General features: G+C 46.1%; 1 protein-coding gene across 5 annotated transcripts in view; it reads right to left on the reverse strand.

Moving 5' to 3' along the window:
• Positions 1-17653, reverse strand: part of ATG2B (autophagy related 2B) — a 5509925-nt gene that overhangs the window by 258412 nt on the left and 5233860 nt on the right. For all 5 annotated transcript variants that reach the window (XM_069637692.1, XM_069637689.1, XM_069637687.1 and 2 more), the window contains 3 exons: positions 3628-3710; positions 2351-2472; positions 1767-1921 (listed from right to left, as the gene is read on the reverse strand). In XM_069637692.1, coding sequence (XP_069493793.1) covers positions 1767-1921; positions 2351-2472; positions 3628-3710 — 360 coding nt within the window. The remainder of the gene's footprint in view (positions 1-1766; positions 1922-2350; positions 2473-3627; positions 3711-17653) is intronic.

Here is a 17653-nt window from a genome sequence, read left to right on the forward strand (position 1 = left end):
CCCTGAAGACCCTTCAACAAGGTGATCCTCCCGCACCGGTCCACCACCAGGAACTGGATCCAAAAGCAATGGCTGTGTTCTGGCCACCTGGATGAAAGATCCCCGGGGACTAGCAGGTGAGACACCTTCAGGTTTTTCAGTTCCCATTGCATGCCAGCTGTGCATGCTCGGATGACCCAGGACCTGGGAGAATGTGACATGTGTTTTATAGTCTGAAAGGAGATGTCCGATACACACGTCTGTGCTATTACTCCCATTTCACAGAAAAATTGTGTAAATGGGGTTTCTCTTGAGACCCTATTAAGTATCTTAATTGGATTTTTTATTGGATTCTTGTAATGGCCTCTCTTACTTGACACTCTTATTACAATTTATCCAGAGTGTTGGTGCAAATAATGTGCCATAATTGTTTCTTCTAGGAGACAATACCTAATCGGCTAAAGGGAATAGATTACAAATTAAGTCTTCGCCTGGGAATATCAGAAAACTTGAATTTGAGGCATTTATAATCGTGCACAAGAATTATCTGAATCGTATAGAGGCGCAGATGGTATATATAGATACAGGCAGATCCAACAGACAGAGTAGGAGGCTATTTTCTTTTCTTTTAGATCGGGCCATATTAGAAAACCCCAGGGGAAAGACTCTATGGGCACTTTATTTGAAAATGAAGGTTTTAAGAGCTCTTCGAAAATGGTACATCGAATCAAAGGCTCTAATTTCTCAAGGGATATTGTTCCGCAATTTGAGACCATTAACAGCAAATCTTCTGTGTCCCCAAGCAAAATAGCAGGATCGAGGAATTTGCAACAGCAATTGGTCCCCAGAGTGTAACGGCCTAGTCAGACTTGAGATATGGCACTTGACTGGATAGTGAGTAACCATGTAAGTCACATATTAAAATCACAGAAATAGAATTGATATCCAAGTGTTTCATTGGACATGAAAGAGAAGAACATTGCTCACCTGTGTGTCTTCAACAGAATCAAGTTGGTAGGCAGTTAGGCTACATTGTCCTAAAAAAAAGGCAAGGGTTGCATTTTTGCTCCCTGAAAGACGTTTTTATAGAATCCTATCCTACAAACCTTATGTGAAATTAATTAAAGCCGAGTTCCACTTAGATTTGCAGAGCCATTTTGGTTTCCCATCAATTCAGAATGAGAAGTAACCAGACCTAACAGTTTGTATCCAAATTGAAAAGGAATGAAGAGCTGTGAGATGGTACGGAGGAGTACAGATTTCTGGAATCATAGAAAAAGTGAGTACGAATTATAGACTACTGGGATAGAAACAAGATTATTCCAGAATGGAGAATGTCAACAAAGCAAAATGTGTTAGAAGCCAGGTATTCAGAGGCAAATAGGTTCCTTGACATCGCAAACATTCATGTAACCTCCCTGATCTGCCACTGATAGACAGCACACTCAGACACAATTTTCAGTGCAATATTCTTACACTTAAAGAGATGTTTTACCATCATAATAGGTGCAGTATGTGGACATGTAATAAAAGACATTATGATTTAAGCTATGTTTTTCTATGAAAAAAGTTTAATGATCTGGGCATCCATATTCAAAAACCAGGTTAAGTATTGCCATAGTGCACTTCATGTAGATGGATGATTTACAACTTAAAACGTATTTGTAGATTTAATGGCAACACCTTCGGAAGGGCATATTGTAAAGCATGGAATCTTTCTTTAGTGGGTGGTACCATCCAAGTACAACAAAAAAATGTACAGATGTTATTTGCATCAGTATATGTACCTGAATCGTCTGAACCATTCTATTTGTGAGTTCCAAAGCAGCCATGGCAGTAGAAGTACCAAACGAAGCTGCACCTCGCTGGAATCCTCTTACAATTCGACCATCCTTCCGGTACTGCTCTATTGGTAACCACACCAAGTCCTTCAGTCCTTGTACTGAAATTACAAGTACAGATCTTCAGTTAATAGAACTAAGTAGAAAACTTGCATACAACAAAAACATCTCATTACGAAAGTATGCCAGGAAAACTTTTACCTTCATAATTACTACTATGGCGTACAATATGCTTATGTGCATTGACTTCGCCTGGGATGGAACATAATAATGATAATACTTAAAACATATAAACAGTAAAAAAAAACACTTATTAATCAGAGTACTATATCCATCTGTGCTGATTAGGTATCCTACATAGTGGTGGTATTTGGAGTATTTTAGAAAGAAGTACAGCACGGCTACAATACACAGTCCACTGGTCATTTTCAGATTCGATACATACAAAGAAACACAAATGGGAGTATTTAGTGTAGTCATTATGTGCGTGTGAACAAATGTGTAGCTAAATCATTTGCTGTATAACTCACCCAATTGTACCAATGAATGCATGGGTCCAACTCCTCCCAGAATGCCAGGCAGTTGGCATTTCTTAATGTCGTTAATCCATTCATTGATTGCATAGGCAAATAGTTTATCCACACCAAGCAATCTGCAAGAAATAGTTATCAGCATGGAACGCTAATTTCATCATCATCCTGCTTTTAAAAAAACACATTTTTAAAAGAAAAACGAAATCCAAAGATAGAGCACGATATGTGGACTATAGCAAATGAATGTCCAGCATGGGTGAAAGACAGCAAATGGGGAGGAGGCAGAGGAAATTAGGCAGAGAATGTTTATGAAATCTATGCTTGGACAAGCAATTAACAGAGGACAACATTTCAGTATTTTATACTGGAGTGTTGGATTCATTGGATTTGAATTGTTTCCATTTGTGCAAAATATGTACCATGAATAAAATTTTATGAATCACATTTTTAAGAGGATTGCAGGAAATCTGTAGGTTGGGGAATAAAGCGATGATGTATAACACATGAGAGAGAAAGGAGCAGGCTTCTAGGGTGTGGGGGATTGTAGTGCTGCAGACGGGAAGACTTCAGGTAGGTATCTCTTGCAGTATGCTATAAAGAGAATCCTCAGGCACCCATAGAAAGCTCCAACTACTATCTCTCAATGACAGACTGCCAGGTGTCTTGATTATCAGCTAAAGCTGGCCTAAGTTAAACATCACTATCTAAACCTAAACAGTGGATAGTTTCTCCAAAAAGATACTTTGTGTGAACTGAAAATGTCTAAAAATAATTAAGATGCCCAAAATGATTTAAACCTTACCAAGTCAGATTTTCATCTTTGCATACACTGGCTGCAACAACACAAAGCTGCCTTAACTCCACCCTTCCTACCATGTAACACCTTCACATGCTCCCATTCAACCGATTACCTGTTAGAAACCTTCAGGATTGTTACAGTGCTAATATCCGTTTTTGAAACTACTTATTCTATGGCAGATCAAACTGTTGAGTTTCCAAGTAACTTCCTAGTTTGTGTTGACTATTGTAAAATGTATTACACATTACTGTACAGCGTGCTGTAACAGCAAGCGCTATCAAATGACTAAAGCCCTATAGCTGTGCAAGACAGTTTCAGTCTCTGAAAAGTGTAGATTGGAGACCAAATCTTCATACAGTTGCTATACAAATCACAGTGACAACTTCATCAACATCCCATTTAACTTTAAAAAAGATTTGCTGCAGTTTGCACAACCTCTTTATGCATGGTAATAAAAGGGTGTAGCGGTACTTACCCATGGCGATAGCACAGTCTTTTCAACTTGAGCTCGGAGGAATTTAGTTGAGCAAGACCGATGAGAATTCCAGCTAAGGTACCCTACACAAAAAATGAATACTAATTGAAATGCATATTACACAACAATTAAATGGAAACTAACACTACACCTAAATGAAATAAAAAGTAACACAAAAGGACTTGAGCACATTATGTTTAAGTCAGCCACAATGTGATATCTCTGTGAAAAACTCTACAGGAATAAAGTGATTGGTCTAACTCATTTCATATCAAAATGAGCACACAAGGCTGTGCCCATTTAACATTGATTACATTGTTTTTCAAGCTGAAAAAAGGCAATTTGAGGAAGCTTATAACTTTGGCCCTCTTTTAAAATCCATAGCCCACTTTGAATTCATTGTGAAATGCTTTCTCCATTTGGAGTGGGTGGTGGGGTTACAGAGTAGTGTGCCAAAACTACTACCCCCATTCAAACTCTCGCACAGATCAGAAGGTGGCAGTCAACTCGCAATTCTTTTTGGGAAGAAACTATCAAAATAGTGCACCGATAATATATATGTATATTTCTACAGTTGTGCCCTTTGCCCAAATTAAAATATACTTGAACCCAGGAAGGTAATTTGTGGAGGATAGTCTCATAATTTTGAGTTTGCCTGCTACAGGTACATGAACTGCATGTTAAGTTGTCATCTGAATATAGTACTACCCTTAACCTTATTCTTATCTATCGCTCTCCAGCGGCAATATTAGATTTCCCCCTTAAATTCTGTGACATGTTGATGCCCTTGGTCAAGCCACTGTCCAACGTTGATATCCTGTGTGATTTTAATCTCTGACTCTTTGATACTTCTGACTCCATGGAGCCAACTATTGAGTCCACACTGACTGACACAAGGTTTTTCCGCCATGCTACTGCGGCTACTCATGTCAAAGGCAGGGCACTTGACTGGGTGACTAGTCACAATGTTCCCATCAATAGCATAGAGTTGATCCTGTGTCCCTGGTCAGACCATTTGTTGATTAATTTTAACATTGTTTGCATGTCACAATATAAAAAACATAAATCTGACAGGATTATTTCCTCAAGACATTTTCGCATGCTTTCCATTGAAACAATGGCACCCCATTTAGAAACAACATTGAATAAACCGGCCAAGTATGCATCAACAGGCTAACTTGATGAGACATTTCAAAATATGTTGCTTAATGCAGTTAATACAGTGGCTCCAGAAAAAACTTGACTTGTTAGGAAAGAGAACTCTAAAGTAGGTTGTTCATTTGAATTTCACGAACTAAAGGCTAAGGTCTGTGGAAAAATCTATTATGGCACAGTGCATACCAGTAGTTAAATTACTCTTAGTGTTTAAATGATGTTTTATGGGGTGCAGGGGAGAAAAACAACCTTGACACAGGGTTGTATAAATCTATGAAAAAACAACAGGTGTCCATACACTTATGGAACACTCCCGTCCCCTGCAGACCCTTAGAATTGAAAATACAATCAATATTTATAACATTTGGCTTGATTATATGTAACACAAAAATTTAGGAAACCAGTTTTTTGTAAAAAATTCTCTGTATATTTCAAATAAATTGTTGCTGTAGTCCACCAATTGTTCTTCACATATTATTTCAACAAAACATTAATTTCCGTATTCTCAGCATACTAGAAAAAATGCAGTTCCTGAAAAAAGATGTTTATGGAATTTCTTTCATTGGTCCTCGTGGGTAAACAATGTTTGTGGCTTTAACTCGACGCGTTTCGGGGTTTGATCCCCCTTCTTCAGGAGTTATTCACCCACTTTCAAACTTTCTTTCTTTAACTTTTTCTCAATCACCTATAACATATAATGCTATAGTTAGATTCTGTATTTTAGTAATGAATACCTCTGTCATATTGTCATAATCACTGGTAGAAGTAATGATCGCCTAGACGGTCACCTCTCTCTATGGTAGATTTACTCAAAGTGTCTTTCAATCAGAAATCTAGTGATTTTTAATCAATTCTAAAAAAACCATCTAAAAAACACAAGCTAATTTATTTTTGACAAAAAAATGGAAGAAAGGATATATAGAATTATAGTGCCTATAATATCTCATCTTTCAGTCTATCAATCATGAGAACTGTACCAACATTGTAATTAACTCGAGGTGTCAGGTCCAAGCCCCCAATTATAGGTATTATGAACATCCAATTGTGGATAACTGGGCTCGGTGCAGTGACAATCGCAGAAAGGCAGGATGTAGCTGTTTGAAAAACATAACAGAAATGTGTCTCAGTAGCAGATCTTTATTACAATTTATCATTTTACCCATTAATTCTGCACTGTGTGAAAACTACTGATGAACTCAGACGTGAAACAATGGGAACACAGAGAAAACAATGTGGAAAGTAGTCTACAATATGCTTCAGAGGTTAGCGCTATGGCATATGTTCAGCTCGAAATGGGATGCGGAAGCTGACGCTACAATTCGAAGTACAGAGACAGCATTTTAACTAAATATTAGCGTAAAATTTGGCGTTTGTGGAACCTGGCGGAACCCAGTTATGGATTACATGCATTTCGATGCTGGACTGCCCATGTGCCCGGGACAAAGACGAGTACACACACAGGTTGTATTTGCGTGTCATTGCAGTATGCCACAAAGAACAACCCAGTACAATGTAAGCCAGCAATAATGGTCGGCTAATGATATGTTGACTCGTTGGTCTATAAAATCGCCTACAGTAAAACTTACGTAATATTAGGCATTTCTTCTCTCAGTGTAACGCAGAAACTCTGTTCAGATCAACACATTTTCATAAAATGAAATTACATGTTCCTTTGTCCAGTTTTGGAAAGGTGAACCTTATCATATTTGACGGTATTAGCCCCTCCCTTCATTCATTCCTTTCGGAATCCTCCCTTTCTTTCAAGGTCGAAAAACAATTGAACCTTATACTGTGTACGATGCGTGGGTTTGCTCAGCTCGCAAGCAAAAATCAAAGCCGCTGGCCTTCACTCCGAATGAGAGCGAACAGCCCTCCAGACCATAGTGGCATTAGAAATATTTTTGAAAAACAAATGAATTGTTTACTGCCATCCACCAATGCTGCATGACATTTCTAGTAATTTACTTTTTTTAATGAAAACAGTCAATTTACTTCCAAAAGCCTTATTTGTAATGTTCCTCTGGAGAACTTTGCACTCTCAGTGACTCCCACAGCCAGCCCACACCACCTGTCAGCTCAGCCCGTCTCCTGTTCACACAGCAAATCACAATTTATTTTGTTGCAAGGAGCGAGTCTCGAGCCCTGACAAAATGTGCTCGTACAAGAATGTCCGAGCAAGCCCTGATGCAACCCCCTCCTGCCAGGCCACGGTCCCCTGAACCCATGACTCCAGTTCTCCTTGAACACATCTGGTTTCCAGACCCTAACCCCGCACCACCTCAACCTCACCCCCCATATACCAAGTCTGTATTTGCCATATATTCTGGTAACGCTGACACCTACCCCCACCGCGTTTGAAATCGTAAGACTCAGAGGGCCGCAAATCAAAGATCGGCCCCTGTGATAAGACATCCTTTAGTGAAGGCGCTCACTCCCCACACTGATCTACACACTTATCCTAGACATGCATTAAATAATGATCATCACTATACCTTTTAAGTATATATTAGAGGCCTAAAAATTGAACACGTGTGTTTGTACTATCCCACTTTGGGTCACTAGCGAGGTGAAGGGTGTGGGGGTCTTGCCCCTGAGGTAACCTGCATGGGTCGGTATTGATAGCTGACAAGTCTGGCACATCAGAGCGAGAATGGGGGTGGAGTGACATTTGTTAGTTTAGGACAGAATATACTGTGACTGGGGTCTTGTTTTATTAGGAGGCACTCTGGGGTGGTCAGCAAGGAAGAGTCACACTTCTGGTACATCAACAGAATAGCTTTGGAGGGGCACATGGTTGAACAAGCAGTAATTTTCCAGCAGCGGGGGTGAGAGGTGCAGGAGCACATTTGTTGAGATGGATGAACAGCTACAAGTCATGGTTTGGCCTTATCACACACAGGACAGTGATCTCAGAGGAAATTCTTTGTTCGCAACATCTTGTCTCAGCGCATCCATGAGAAAGGGACTTGGGAGGCACAGGCGCAGGAGGAAAAAGGTGGGGGCTGTCAGTGCTCGCTGTGCGCAGTGCTGCTGAGGGGGAGGAGAAACTTTGCAATGCCAGAATGCGGCCTTGTCCAAATTTGGAGTCGAGGGTACACAAAATGGAGTCCAAGTGCATCTAGCAATAGCACCACCTCTGCTTATGTCAGGGCCTTCTTCACCATGGCTACAGAACGGCAAATGAGGCGTCCCCCATGAGGGCAAGAGCAAGGCGTCACTTTCGCGTAGAATTTTGGGTGGGCTCAACCGACCGACTCCTTCCTTACATTACCAACGACCCCCAACACATGGCCCTATGAAAATATAGGTCAGAGTGCAGCTATTTCTCACCAACAACCCCCTTTGATGCGCTGTTTTGCTTACAGTCAGTAGTTCTTGTGTGCCAATTATCTTATCTAGCCTAGGTCTCATTGCTTTTGTGTGATGCATAGTTATTCAGCTATTTGGGCAATTGTTTGGTAAGGCAACTGCAGAACCCCAATGTTGCTTCTATGCCGTTATCCATCTGACCCTCCCACGATCAGTGAAGGTCCCACAATAGCTCGATGAAACTGGGAAGTGTTAAAGCACAGCGTTACATTGTATGGCATTCTCATAAAGGCACTTGTTGAAAACAAAATTGACAAAGAGGATAGATTTCAAAAGATAAATTGGACGCTTTATTTGAACACTTTGTTGAACAAAGAAATAGATGGTAATCATTTGAACCGGGAAGTGAACTGTTCCACGAGCTCTGCTTTAGGTGGACAGGGCACGTTTGCAATGTTGTGTGGCAATGTATGTGTCCTCAGAACAAAATTGTATGCGATTCTGTGAGTATGTATGTCCAAGACAGTCGTAATAAGATCTTTCACAAAATCGAATTCCATTTCATGGTATATTGGCTTGACCACCCATTTTTTGCTTCTTTTCGTAAAGGCCATTGTGTAACAAAGCATGCCAAAGTTTCCTGCAGTCCTCAACTGTTCACGCCCTACGTTCTCGTTATGCGCTAATACCACTAGTAATGTCCTATATTGCATCCCGTCTATGCCGAAAATCAATCTCTTGGGTCTGTACTTTAGGCACGTATTGTGGAACACCTCCAAATCTCCTGTGTGACAGAATTCTGTGAGTCCCTTCAGATCTCTTGATAGAGTTTTTATCAAACACGATCTTCTCAAGAGCTTTGTGTGGAGGTGAAGATGGAATCAACCACTTCTTGCGTTCCTGCTCCAGCGAAAAAGGTCCATGTGCACATTGGGCAAAATGTTGGTTTTCTGTCCAAGAGTGAACGTTGGAACAGTGGTGCATTAGTGACCGCCATTTTTCTAGTAGAATGTCCACAGACCCACCACAAGTTTTTGAGATCCACCAAAGATGGTTGCTGAAAGACTGGGACCACTAAAATATTTCCAGAACTTTTTTTTTCCTTCAGCTGAGATTTTTTTATTGATTGATTTGGCAAAGTGACGTACATCAAATTGATGGCGAATATTTGGAAACTGCCCTCTCATGGTCTTGGCTATTGAAACATGTCTGTCTGGCTATGAGGTCATGCATTTCTCCTTGATTGGAGATCTTCCAGGGATTTGATCAAGCCATGTTTTTCCATGGCCACTGAGGATTTACATTCGGACACCTGAACGACCACCAAACTCACAATTTCTTTAGTTTCCATGTCCTGAAAGTGGTATGCGCAGTACTTTGCTGAAAATCCGGGGCTGTCACACTGTCCATCGCCAGCTAGCCTGAACCGTTTGTCAGAGAATGTCCTTGCAATCGACATTTGTTCAATTTTCCATGCTTCACTAATAGCAGGGAATAAATATTCACGTTGATATTTGTAGTAATGAATTTTAGAAAGGAATTGGAGACCCACAAATTGACAGAAACTGGACAACTTATTAAAAGTAGAGCCACTGAAAAGTAAAGCTGCTGCACACGGTAGATTTCCAGCTGCCACTTTCCGCAGCATCAGTTGAGCGGACCATGAACATTTTGCATGGAGTAGATCACAGGTGGCTTGTATTTTCAAGTTAGTGCCTTGTGATACACGAGTCACATTCACATTGTTTTTGGATTGTGATAGATGCAAGGTATGGAAAAATCTGTAGAGGAGTGCCCTGGAATATTATTTCATGCCGGGTACGACCCACTGCCAAAATGTCTTCCTTGGTAGTATACAAATGGATCCGGGTGATGACATAGGGGAAGGAATCTGAAGTTGAACCTCTGTGAGTTTGCTATCTATGAGTATGGTCAAGTAGGAGCATCGATTTGTCTAGGTGTGGCAAGAGAGCATGAAAAAGTCACCTACATATTCACCCAGAGCCTGGTCCAGGAGTGAGGTGGGCACTGCTTGAATGCGTAAGTTGTTTCTGCAGGCCCGGTTCTCCATATCTTCCTGCTTGTACTCACATATCACTTCTTCTTTCCAACATTCAGATCTTTTGCTGCATGTCCGTTAGTGCGGTCGAATGCTCCAGAACGTTGTCCTCCATCTTCCCCACCCTTTGCTCCACTTCCACAACTCTCTGATCTAACCTCTCCAGTTTAGTGGATATCGCAGACATGCAATTCCGGAACTCAGATTTAATATCCTGCATGAAGGCTTGAATATCAACTTTGGTGGCCAGCTGGCCTGTGGGATGCTCATGGGTCTGAGCTGGAGATTTCACCTGGTCTGCTTTCTTCCCTTTGTCTGCAGGCACTAGCATCGTGGATATGTCCACTTTCTTTTGGGATTTTAAGTGTTTGGAAATATTGTCTCCCGCTACAAGGGCACGCCGGCCCAGTAGCTATCAAACACAATCAGTGTATGCTGCCCATCCAAAATTCCAGTCAAGAAATGATTGCCTCATAAAGATCCCAGGTCTAAATGGATGCAGGATACAACGTACCTATGGTGGAGGCTAAAAGAGGGTCCACAGTCAGTATGCCAGTGTGCCCCCAACGAGTATGCTTTTGTCAAAAATGTCCCCTCAGCGCTGCCCTGGAGTACAAAAAGCAGAACCCGCTATTGATGGGGTGGGGGAGGTCCCTACTTTATTAAAGAAATTGCCAGTCACAGTACTCTCCCTCCAACAGGTCACGTCCCCAGCTATCAAATGGGATTGAGTCTTCCTCACGTTTGGGCTATCACTATATGCACACCGTGATCCTCTTGATAGACTGTGGGCTGAAGGGGAGCTAGTGCTTGCTCCAGTCGATCCTGACTCCGAGATGGAAGGCTCCGCTCCCGGAGAACCAGATGGGTCGCAGCGTCCCCCTCAGGAGAAGCGTAGAGCTGGTAAAAAGCAAAGTGGGCTCTCTGATCCTCGGGATCAGAGCTGTGCCACCTCTGAAGCGGACCCTCAGTGCTGCCCAATGCGGGTATTTGATGTTGCAGAATGCTGCGGCTCTTCCAGGCCAAGGGCACCATTTTGGATCTTCTGTGGCGGTCCGGGTCCCACACTATTCCAGCATTCCTTCGCCTACAAACGAAATCTTTGGTCTTTGCCTCGCAGCAGCTGTCCCTCAGGTTTTCCCCCGCCTAGTCCTGACCGAAGTGATAAAAGCGAAGGGTGAGAAGCGCTAGAAATGTACTCACAACATGGGCTTTATGCTGAGGCCATCAGCAGCACGTCCGCATCGATGGCGCTGCTGCCAACACCCCGTCTATGGGCAATTTCTTAAAGTCTTTTCTCCAAAGTGTCTGCCATGAGTTTATCCATTTGGCTGTCAATTTCCTTTAGCTTGTCCCTTGGATTGTGCAGTGCTGTTTTGTTTAGAAGTTTTTAGAATTAGCGTCCTGCCCTGTAGATTTGCAAAATTCATAATTTTTGCATGTTTCTTAACTGGGTATTTTTGTATATGGAACTTCAATTCCAAAGCCCTCCTTGGAATTTTCTATTTTATGTCACTATGGATAGTGTGGAACTCAATGGAATGGTAAGGGGGCTATAGCTGGTCCTTGAACATGGACGTTTCGGATGATGATGCGGTGCCTTCGACTGGGCCTTCGGATTGGACAGCGCTGGGGGTGGAGAAATTATAAGTTACTCACTGTAGTGACTAACGTACTCTTAGTCCATAGTCCCTTCCTCCATACCGTATGGGTGTCCCTTCAAAGGGATGGGAGACAGAACCCTTTTCACCAGAAAAAACCTTCTTCCCCTTTAAATTTAGATGCACACGGGTGCACGGCCCGGGGAGCATGCGCTTCCCTGACTCCGCCCTCCGGTGCCACACCTCAGTCCCCATTGACGTGTCGACAATAGATTTAACATTGCCTAATGGCACCAGTATTATTAGGGGGGAGGTTAGTGGGACGTATGGAGGAAAGGGGACTATGGACTAAGAGTACATGAGTCACTACGGTGAGTAACTTATAGTTACTCTTACGTCCCATCCCCTTTCCTCCATACTGTATGGGCGATTACAACTGATTGTAGCCACAGGGTGGAGAGGAGATCCTCCTTAAAGCAAATAGGTTCCTGAGAACTGCCTGTCAGAAAGCCGCATCAGATCTAGAGCCGGCATCCAGACAGTAATGCTTGATGAAAGCCAAGGGAGAGGCCCAAGTGGCCGCCCTGCTTATGACTCGCCAAGGGACATGGCGCTGGAATGCGATAGCCGTTGCCTTGGCCCTGACGGCGTGGGCATGCAGGTTGGCTGGAAGCGGTTTGTGCTGGCCCTCATACGCTTCTTTGATGGCAGAGACCATCCAGAGGGATGGAGGCCTTGGAGGCCCGATAGCCTGGCCTTGAGCCTCCGAAAGTGACAAACGGGGCATCCAACTTGGGGAAGCCCTTGGTCCTGTCCAAGCAGAATTTTAGGGCACGCCTGAAATCCATGCAGTGCATAACTCTCTGTGCTTCGTCCTTGGGATCGGGAAAGAACGTAGGAAGGACTATTTCTTCGTTCAAGTTAAATGCAGATGGAACCTTGGGCAGAAATGCCGGGTGCGTCCGCAAGACTACGTTGTCCTTGTGAAAGGTGGTATATGGTTCAGAGGCGACCAGCGCCTGGATCTCGCTGACTCTGCGAGCCGAGGTAAGACCGACTAGTAAGGCCCTCTTGATGGTGACCAGCCTAATGTCCACGGACGCTATTGGCTCGAATGGTTTGTGCGCCAGGGCGCCCAAGACTATGTTAAGGTCCCACACAGGGTGCGGTCTCTTGACGGGCGGGTAGAGCCTAGCGAGACCAGTCAGATGTTTGATGATAGGGTTGGAGGAGGAATAGATGCCTTCCTCGAGTTCCTCTAAGCCCCAATGGCTGCAAGGTATGCACGGCAGGTGTCCATACGTACGCCAGAATGAGCGAGGTGCGCCGAAAAGGAGAGCATGTTGTCCAAATTGCAGGCCAAGGGGTGAATTCCCTTGGAGTCTGCACAGTGGCAGAATCTGGTCCATTTTCTTTTGTACTGGGCCCTGGTGGCCTTGCTCCTGGTGCTCTGTATGATCTCCAGATTGGCCTGTGAGAGGCTAAGGTGCCGAAGCGTTTCCTGCTCAGGTACCACACTGTGAGGGCTTGTTCCCTGGGGCAGGGTGGATGACTCTGCCCCCTGCTGCGCCAGAAGATGTGCTTGGCCCGTTGGGAGGTGAATCAGAGGCACCTCCGAGAGGCTGAGCAGCTCCGAAAACCATGGCCTGGCCGGCGACCATGGAGCTATCAGAAGAATGAGGAGTCTGCGAGACTCCTTGATTTAGCAAATTACCCTGTGGATCAGGGGAGTGGGCGGAAAGGCATAGGCTTTCATGCCGGTCCACTGGAGATGAAATGCGTTGCCCAGAGAGCCGGGGCCCTGACCTTGCCAGGATCGAACTGGGGACACTTCTTGTTGTGCCAGGTGGCAAAGAGATCTACGTGGGGGTGATCCCACCTGTTGAAGATCTCCTGAATAACAAGGTCGTTTAGCTACCACTCGTAATTGTCCGCTCCCAGCCTGCTGAGCCTGTCCGCCTCCAGGTTGGATTCCCCCAAGAGGTGGACTGCCGAGAGGTGAATGTCGTTTTCCAGGGCTCATTCCCACATTCTGATCGCCAGTCTGCACAGAGGAGGGGATCTGGTGCCTCCCTGCTTGTTGACGTAGTACATGCTGGACGAGTTGTCTGTCTGGATGAGGACAGCCTTGCTCTTGAGAAGTGGTAGGAATGCTCTAAGCACTAGCCAGATGGCGTTCAGCTCCAACCAATTGATGTGGTATTCCTGCTCCTGTCGAGTCCAGGTGCTGTGTACCGAGAGGTCGTCCAGGGTGGCACCCCAACCCTCAAGAGAGGAGTCTGTGATGATGGTGGCCTGCGTAGAGGGCGGCCGAAAGGGCTTGCCTGTCTGTAGGTTGCAGTCCATGGACCACCAGGTTAGGTCCGGGTGGAGAGATGGAGGAACGTTGATCATCTCGGATTGTGAGCCCCGCTCCTGATTCTATGAGGCCACGAAGTGCAGCTGAATCCTTCTCATCCTTAGTCTTGTGTGCGGCACGGCTAGCAGGACCGCTGCCAGTAGACCCAGGAGATGTTGGTACCACCATGCCGAGGTCGCCTCTCTGCTGAGGAAGTGGGCGGTGGACCTCTTGATGGCCGTGATTTTGTCCTCCGAAGGGAACACCCTCTCGGAGCACGTGTCCCAAATGAGTCCCAGGAATGTCAGAGTCTGGTCGGCTGCAGCTGTGACTTCTTGAGGTTGGGCGAGAAGCCCAGATTGTGCAGTGTGTTCATAAGGGCATGGGAAGAGTGGCGAACCGCTTCCAGAGATGTAGCCCTAACGAGCCAGTCGTCGAGGTATGCGTAGATGTGGAGGCCCTGCGCTCTGAGGAGGGCCGCCACAGCGTTCTGGTAAAGACCCTGCGGGCCGAGTTGAGGCCAAACGGAAGGACTTTGTATTGGAAATGGTAGACCATGATCCTGAACCGTAGGAAAGAACGATGGCGCTGCCAAATCGGGATGTGTAGTACGTGTCCTTCGGGTCCAGGGAGCACATCCAGTCTCCCTTGTCCAATGTCTCTGCTATAAAGGCTGGTGTAACCATCTTGAATTTTTGCAGGGGTATGGACCGTTTGCGCCGGTTTTGAGACAGCGAGCGGTCCGGCTGCCTGGATCTGCGTTCCTGGAAGCCGCGGAACCCTCCATACGTATGACCCTTTTCCGAGTGCTTCTGAGATTGGGTGTACGATTTGGGCGTGGTCTTTGCAAGAATGGATAAAGACTTCACCGTTTGTGAGCGGTTCTTCTTCTTGCCCAGCTCCTCGTCCGTGGAGGAGTGGAAGAGGTCCCCCCTTCAACGGTATACTAGAATGGGCTCCTGCACATCCGGGTTGAATTTCATTGCCCGGAGCCAGGCTGTTCTCCTCATGTCTGTGGCAATGCAGATGGCACGGCCTGAGGTATCGATATGAGCCACTGTGGATTCCATGAGGTCATGTGCCACGAGCTTGGCTTCTGCTAGCCCCATCTTAAAGCGTGATTGGCACTGGGTGGGGAGTTCCAGGCGGAAGTCAAAAATTCCCAGCCATAACCGTTGGTTGGCGGCAGCCAGCATGGCATCTGCATTGGCCTGACGCAGGTGCAAGGAGGCGTTGGAGTAGATCTTCTTGCCGTACGCCTCCAAGATCTTCTCCTCCTTGCATAGCAGCGTCGCAGGGGAGGAGGCTGAGGACGACTGAAGTATAGTGATGCCGCAGCGATCACTGAGAAGTGTGGCTGAGGAAGGGTCGAGAGCAAGAATGTATCCCCCTCCATCTGCCTGTACTTGGCATCCAGGTGTCGATTGACCGGCTGGACTGAGTGGGGCTTGAGCCAACCCTTCTTGGCCAGGGAGACTACATCAGTTTGCAGTGGAATCCCCGTGCTGGCAGAGGGGTGTCTCGTGAGGACTTCAGCCAGAAACCCCTCTGCTGGCTGTTCGACCTTGGGTTGGGGGAGGCCCAGGTACTCCGCCAGTCCAGCAAGACGTTCATAGAAGGCCCTGGCTGAGGATGGCATGTCCGGATCCTCCTCCTCGTCCATATCCTGTGGATATGGAGAATCTTGTGGAAGAGGAGGAGTAGATGATGCCAGAGGCTGGGGTACAGGGACCGCAGCTGGAGGCTGAGGAAGCGGCAAAGGTTGAGGAGGTGGCTGCACCGGGGTCTGGTTGCCCGATGGGAGTCTGTGGTGCCGTTAGCATGGCGGGGATGACTTCCCTGATGGCGTCTTTGATAACCCCCATCTGAGGAGACCTCATGAGGCCGAGAAACTTCTCGAAGAGCACCTCCTCACTGGTCAAAGAGGTGGCAGGGGGTACCGACAGGGTAGTGGGGGGCTGCTTGTGCCGCTGCATACCTGTCCATATGGACGCAAAGGAACGTTGCCCTGCGCAAATGAAGGGTAGACTAGGCCATGTACCTAGTTGAGGCCAGTCCCACCTCGACACTCGTTCTTCGCTGAATTTGTGGAATGGCGTCGGATGGGTGCCTCTTTCTGGCGCGGCGGCCATTTTGTCGAGCTGCCTGCCATGGGCCTGCGATGTGGTGCTCGGCCTGCTGGGCCCGGCCTCGTCACAGAATCTTGCTTGTGGATCACGAGGCCTGCCCTGCTACTCGGGCCTTGGCCCGGTAGGTGTGACACCCTCGACCCGGGCGTCGGTAGAGCTACATTTAGGCGCCCCTCGGACGTATTGCACTGACCTGTTGTATCCACCGGTGGTGATTGCTGGGCTCTTATCTGGAAAGAGGTGGACTTAATCCCCTTCTTGCAAAGCGCAAATGTTGCTTGGAGTGCATTGGATTGGCTCTTCAAAGAGACAGGAAAGCGTGGCGTTTCGACCATTAATATGTATTCTGAATGCTATGCAACTGATGTGTGTTTGAAGTAAGTTAGAATTCTTTACCTTACTGTTAAGTTGCTGCAAGTGCCTGGTTTTTGTTGGGCCTTGTCTGCCAGATCGATCCGCTGTGCGTGTGCTCGTCCCGACCCTATGAGACCTCTGCAACCACTCCTTCGCCTCTGGCTCTTTCCCTCCATCCCTCAAGCACTCCCTTGTGCACCCTCTCTTAAAAAAGCCATCTGCTGAACTTCCCTGTCTGGCTAACTATCTCCTTATCTCTAGTACCCCCTTCCTGGGTAAACCCATGGGAAAGTGAGCCCTACCCCAACTGTCCCGCCACACTGATCTCGTTGGCTGCCTCCATGAACACCTATCAGGATTCCAGGTATATAGAGGCACGGAAATTGCTCTCCTGAACACCCGTGAAACCATGCTCGCAAATCTTGACTCCACCTCTCCTGCTGTTCTCATTCTCCTCGATCTCTCCTCTGCTGTTGACACTGTCAACAATTCCTTCCTCTTAAAACGACTTTGTGACACCCTCCGTATCACTGACAGGGCACTGGACTGGAAGACTTCTTTCCTCAATAACCATCCTTCCCAACTCCAACTGGGCCCTTTCTCCTCCCCCACCACCCTCTCTACCTGTGGTGTCCCCCAGGGCTCCATCTTATCGCCCTGGCCCTTCAAGATCTATCTAGCCCCCCTTGCTCATCTGATCTACTCCTTCTATCCTCATTTCCAGTGTTATGCCAATGACACACAGTTTTCCTTCAAACCTCCCTCTAACTCCCCCTTTTCCTCCTGCCTCATCCCGACTGTCTGCCATTCAGGAATGGTGCTCAGCAAACAATCTCCGTTTCAATGACAGTAAGACAGAGATCCTCCTCATAGGTACACCTGCACCCTTTTTTCCTGTTACCCTGTGGCCACCCTCTTTGGGCTCTCCTCCCCCACCATCCTGTAAAGCCAAAAACCTCAGGGTCATCTTCAACTCCGCTCTCTACTTCCCCTCTCACATCATAGACCTTACCAGGCAAAAAGTCCCACTTCCAGCTCCACCTCCTCAGAGGCCTTCTTCCTTTTCTCCCCTCCCCTCAGA

Source organism: Ambystoma mexicanum, chromosome 14 (genome assembly GCF_040938575.1).
Source record: "Ambystoma mexicanum isolate Mex_15411 chromosome 14, UKY_AmexF1_1, whole genome shotgun sequence".
Taxonomy (NCBI): Eukaryota; Metazoa; Chordata; class Amphibia; order Caudata; family Ambystomatidae; genus Ambystoma; species Ambystoma mexicanum.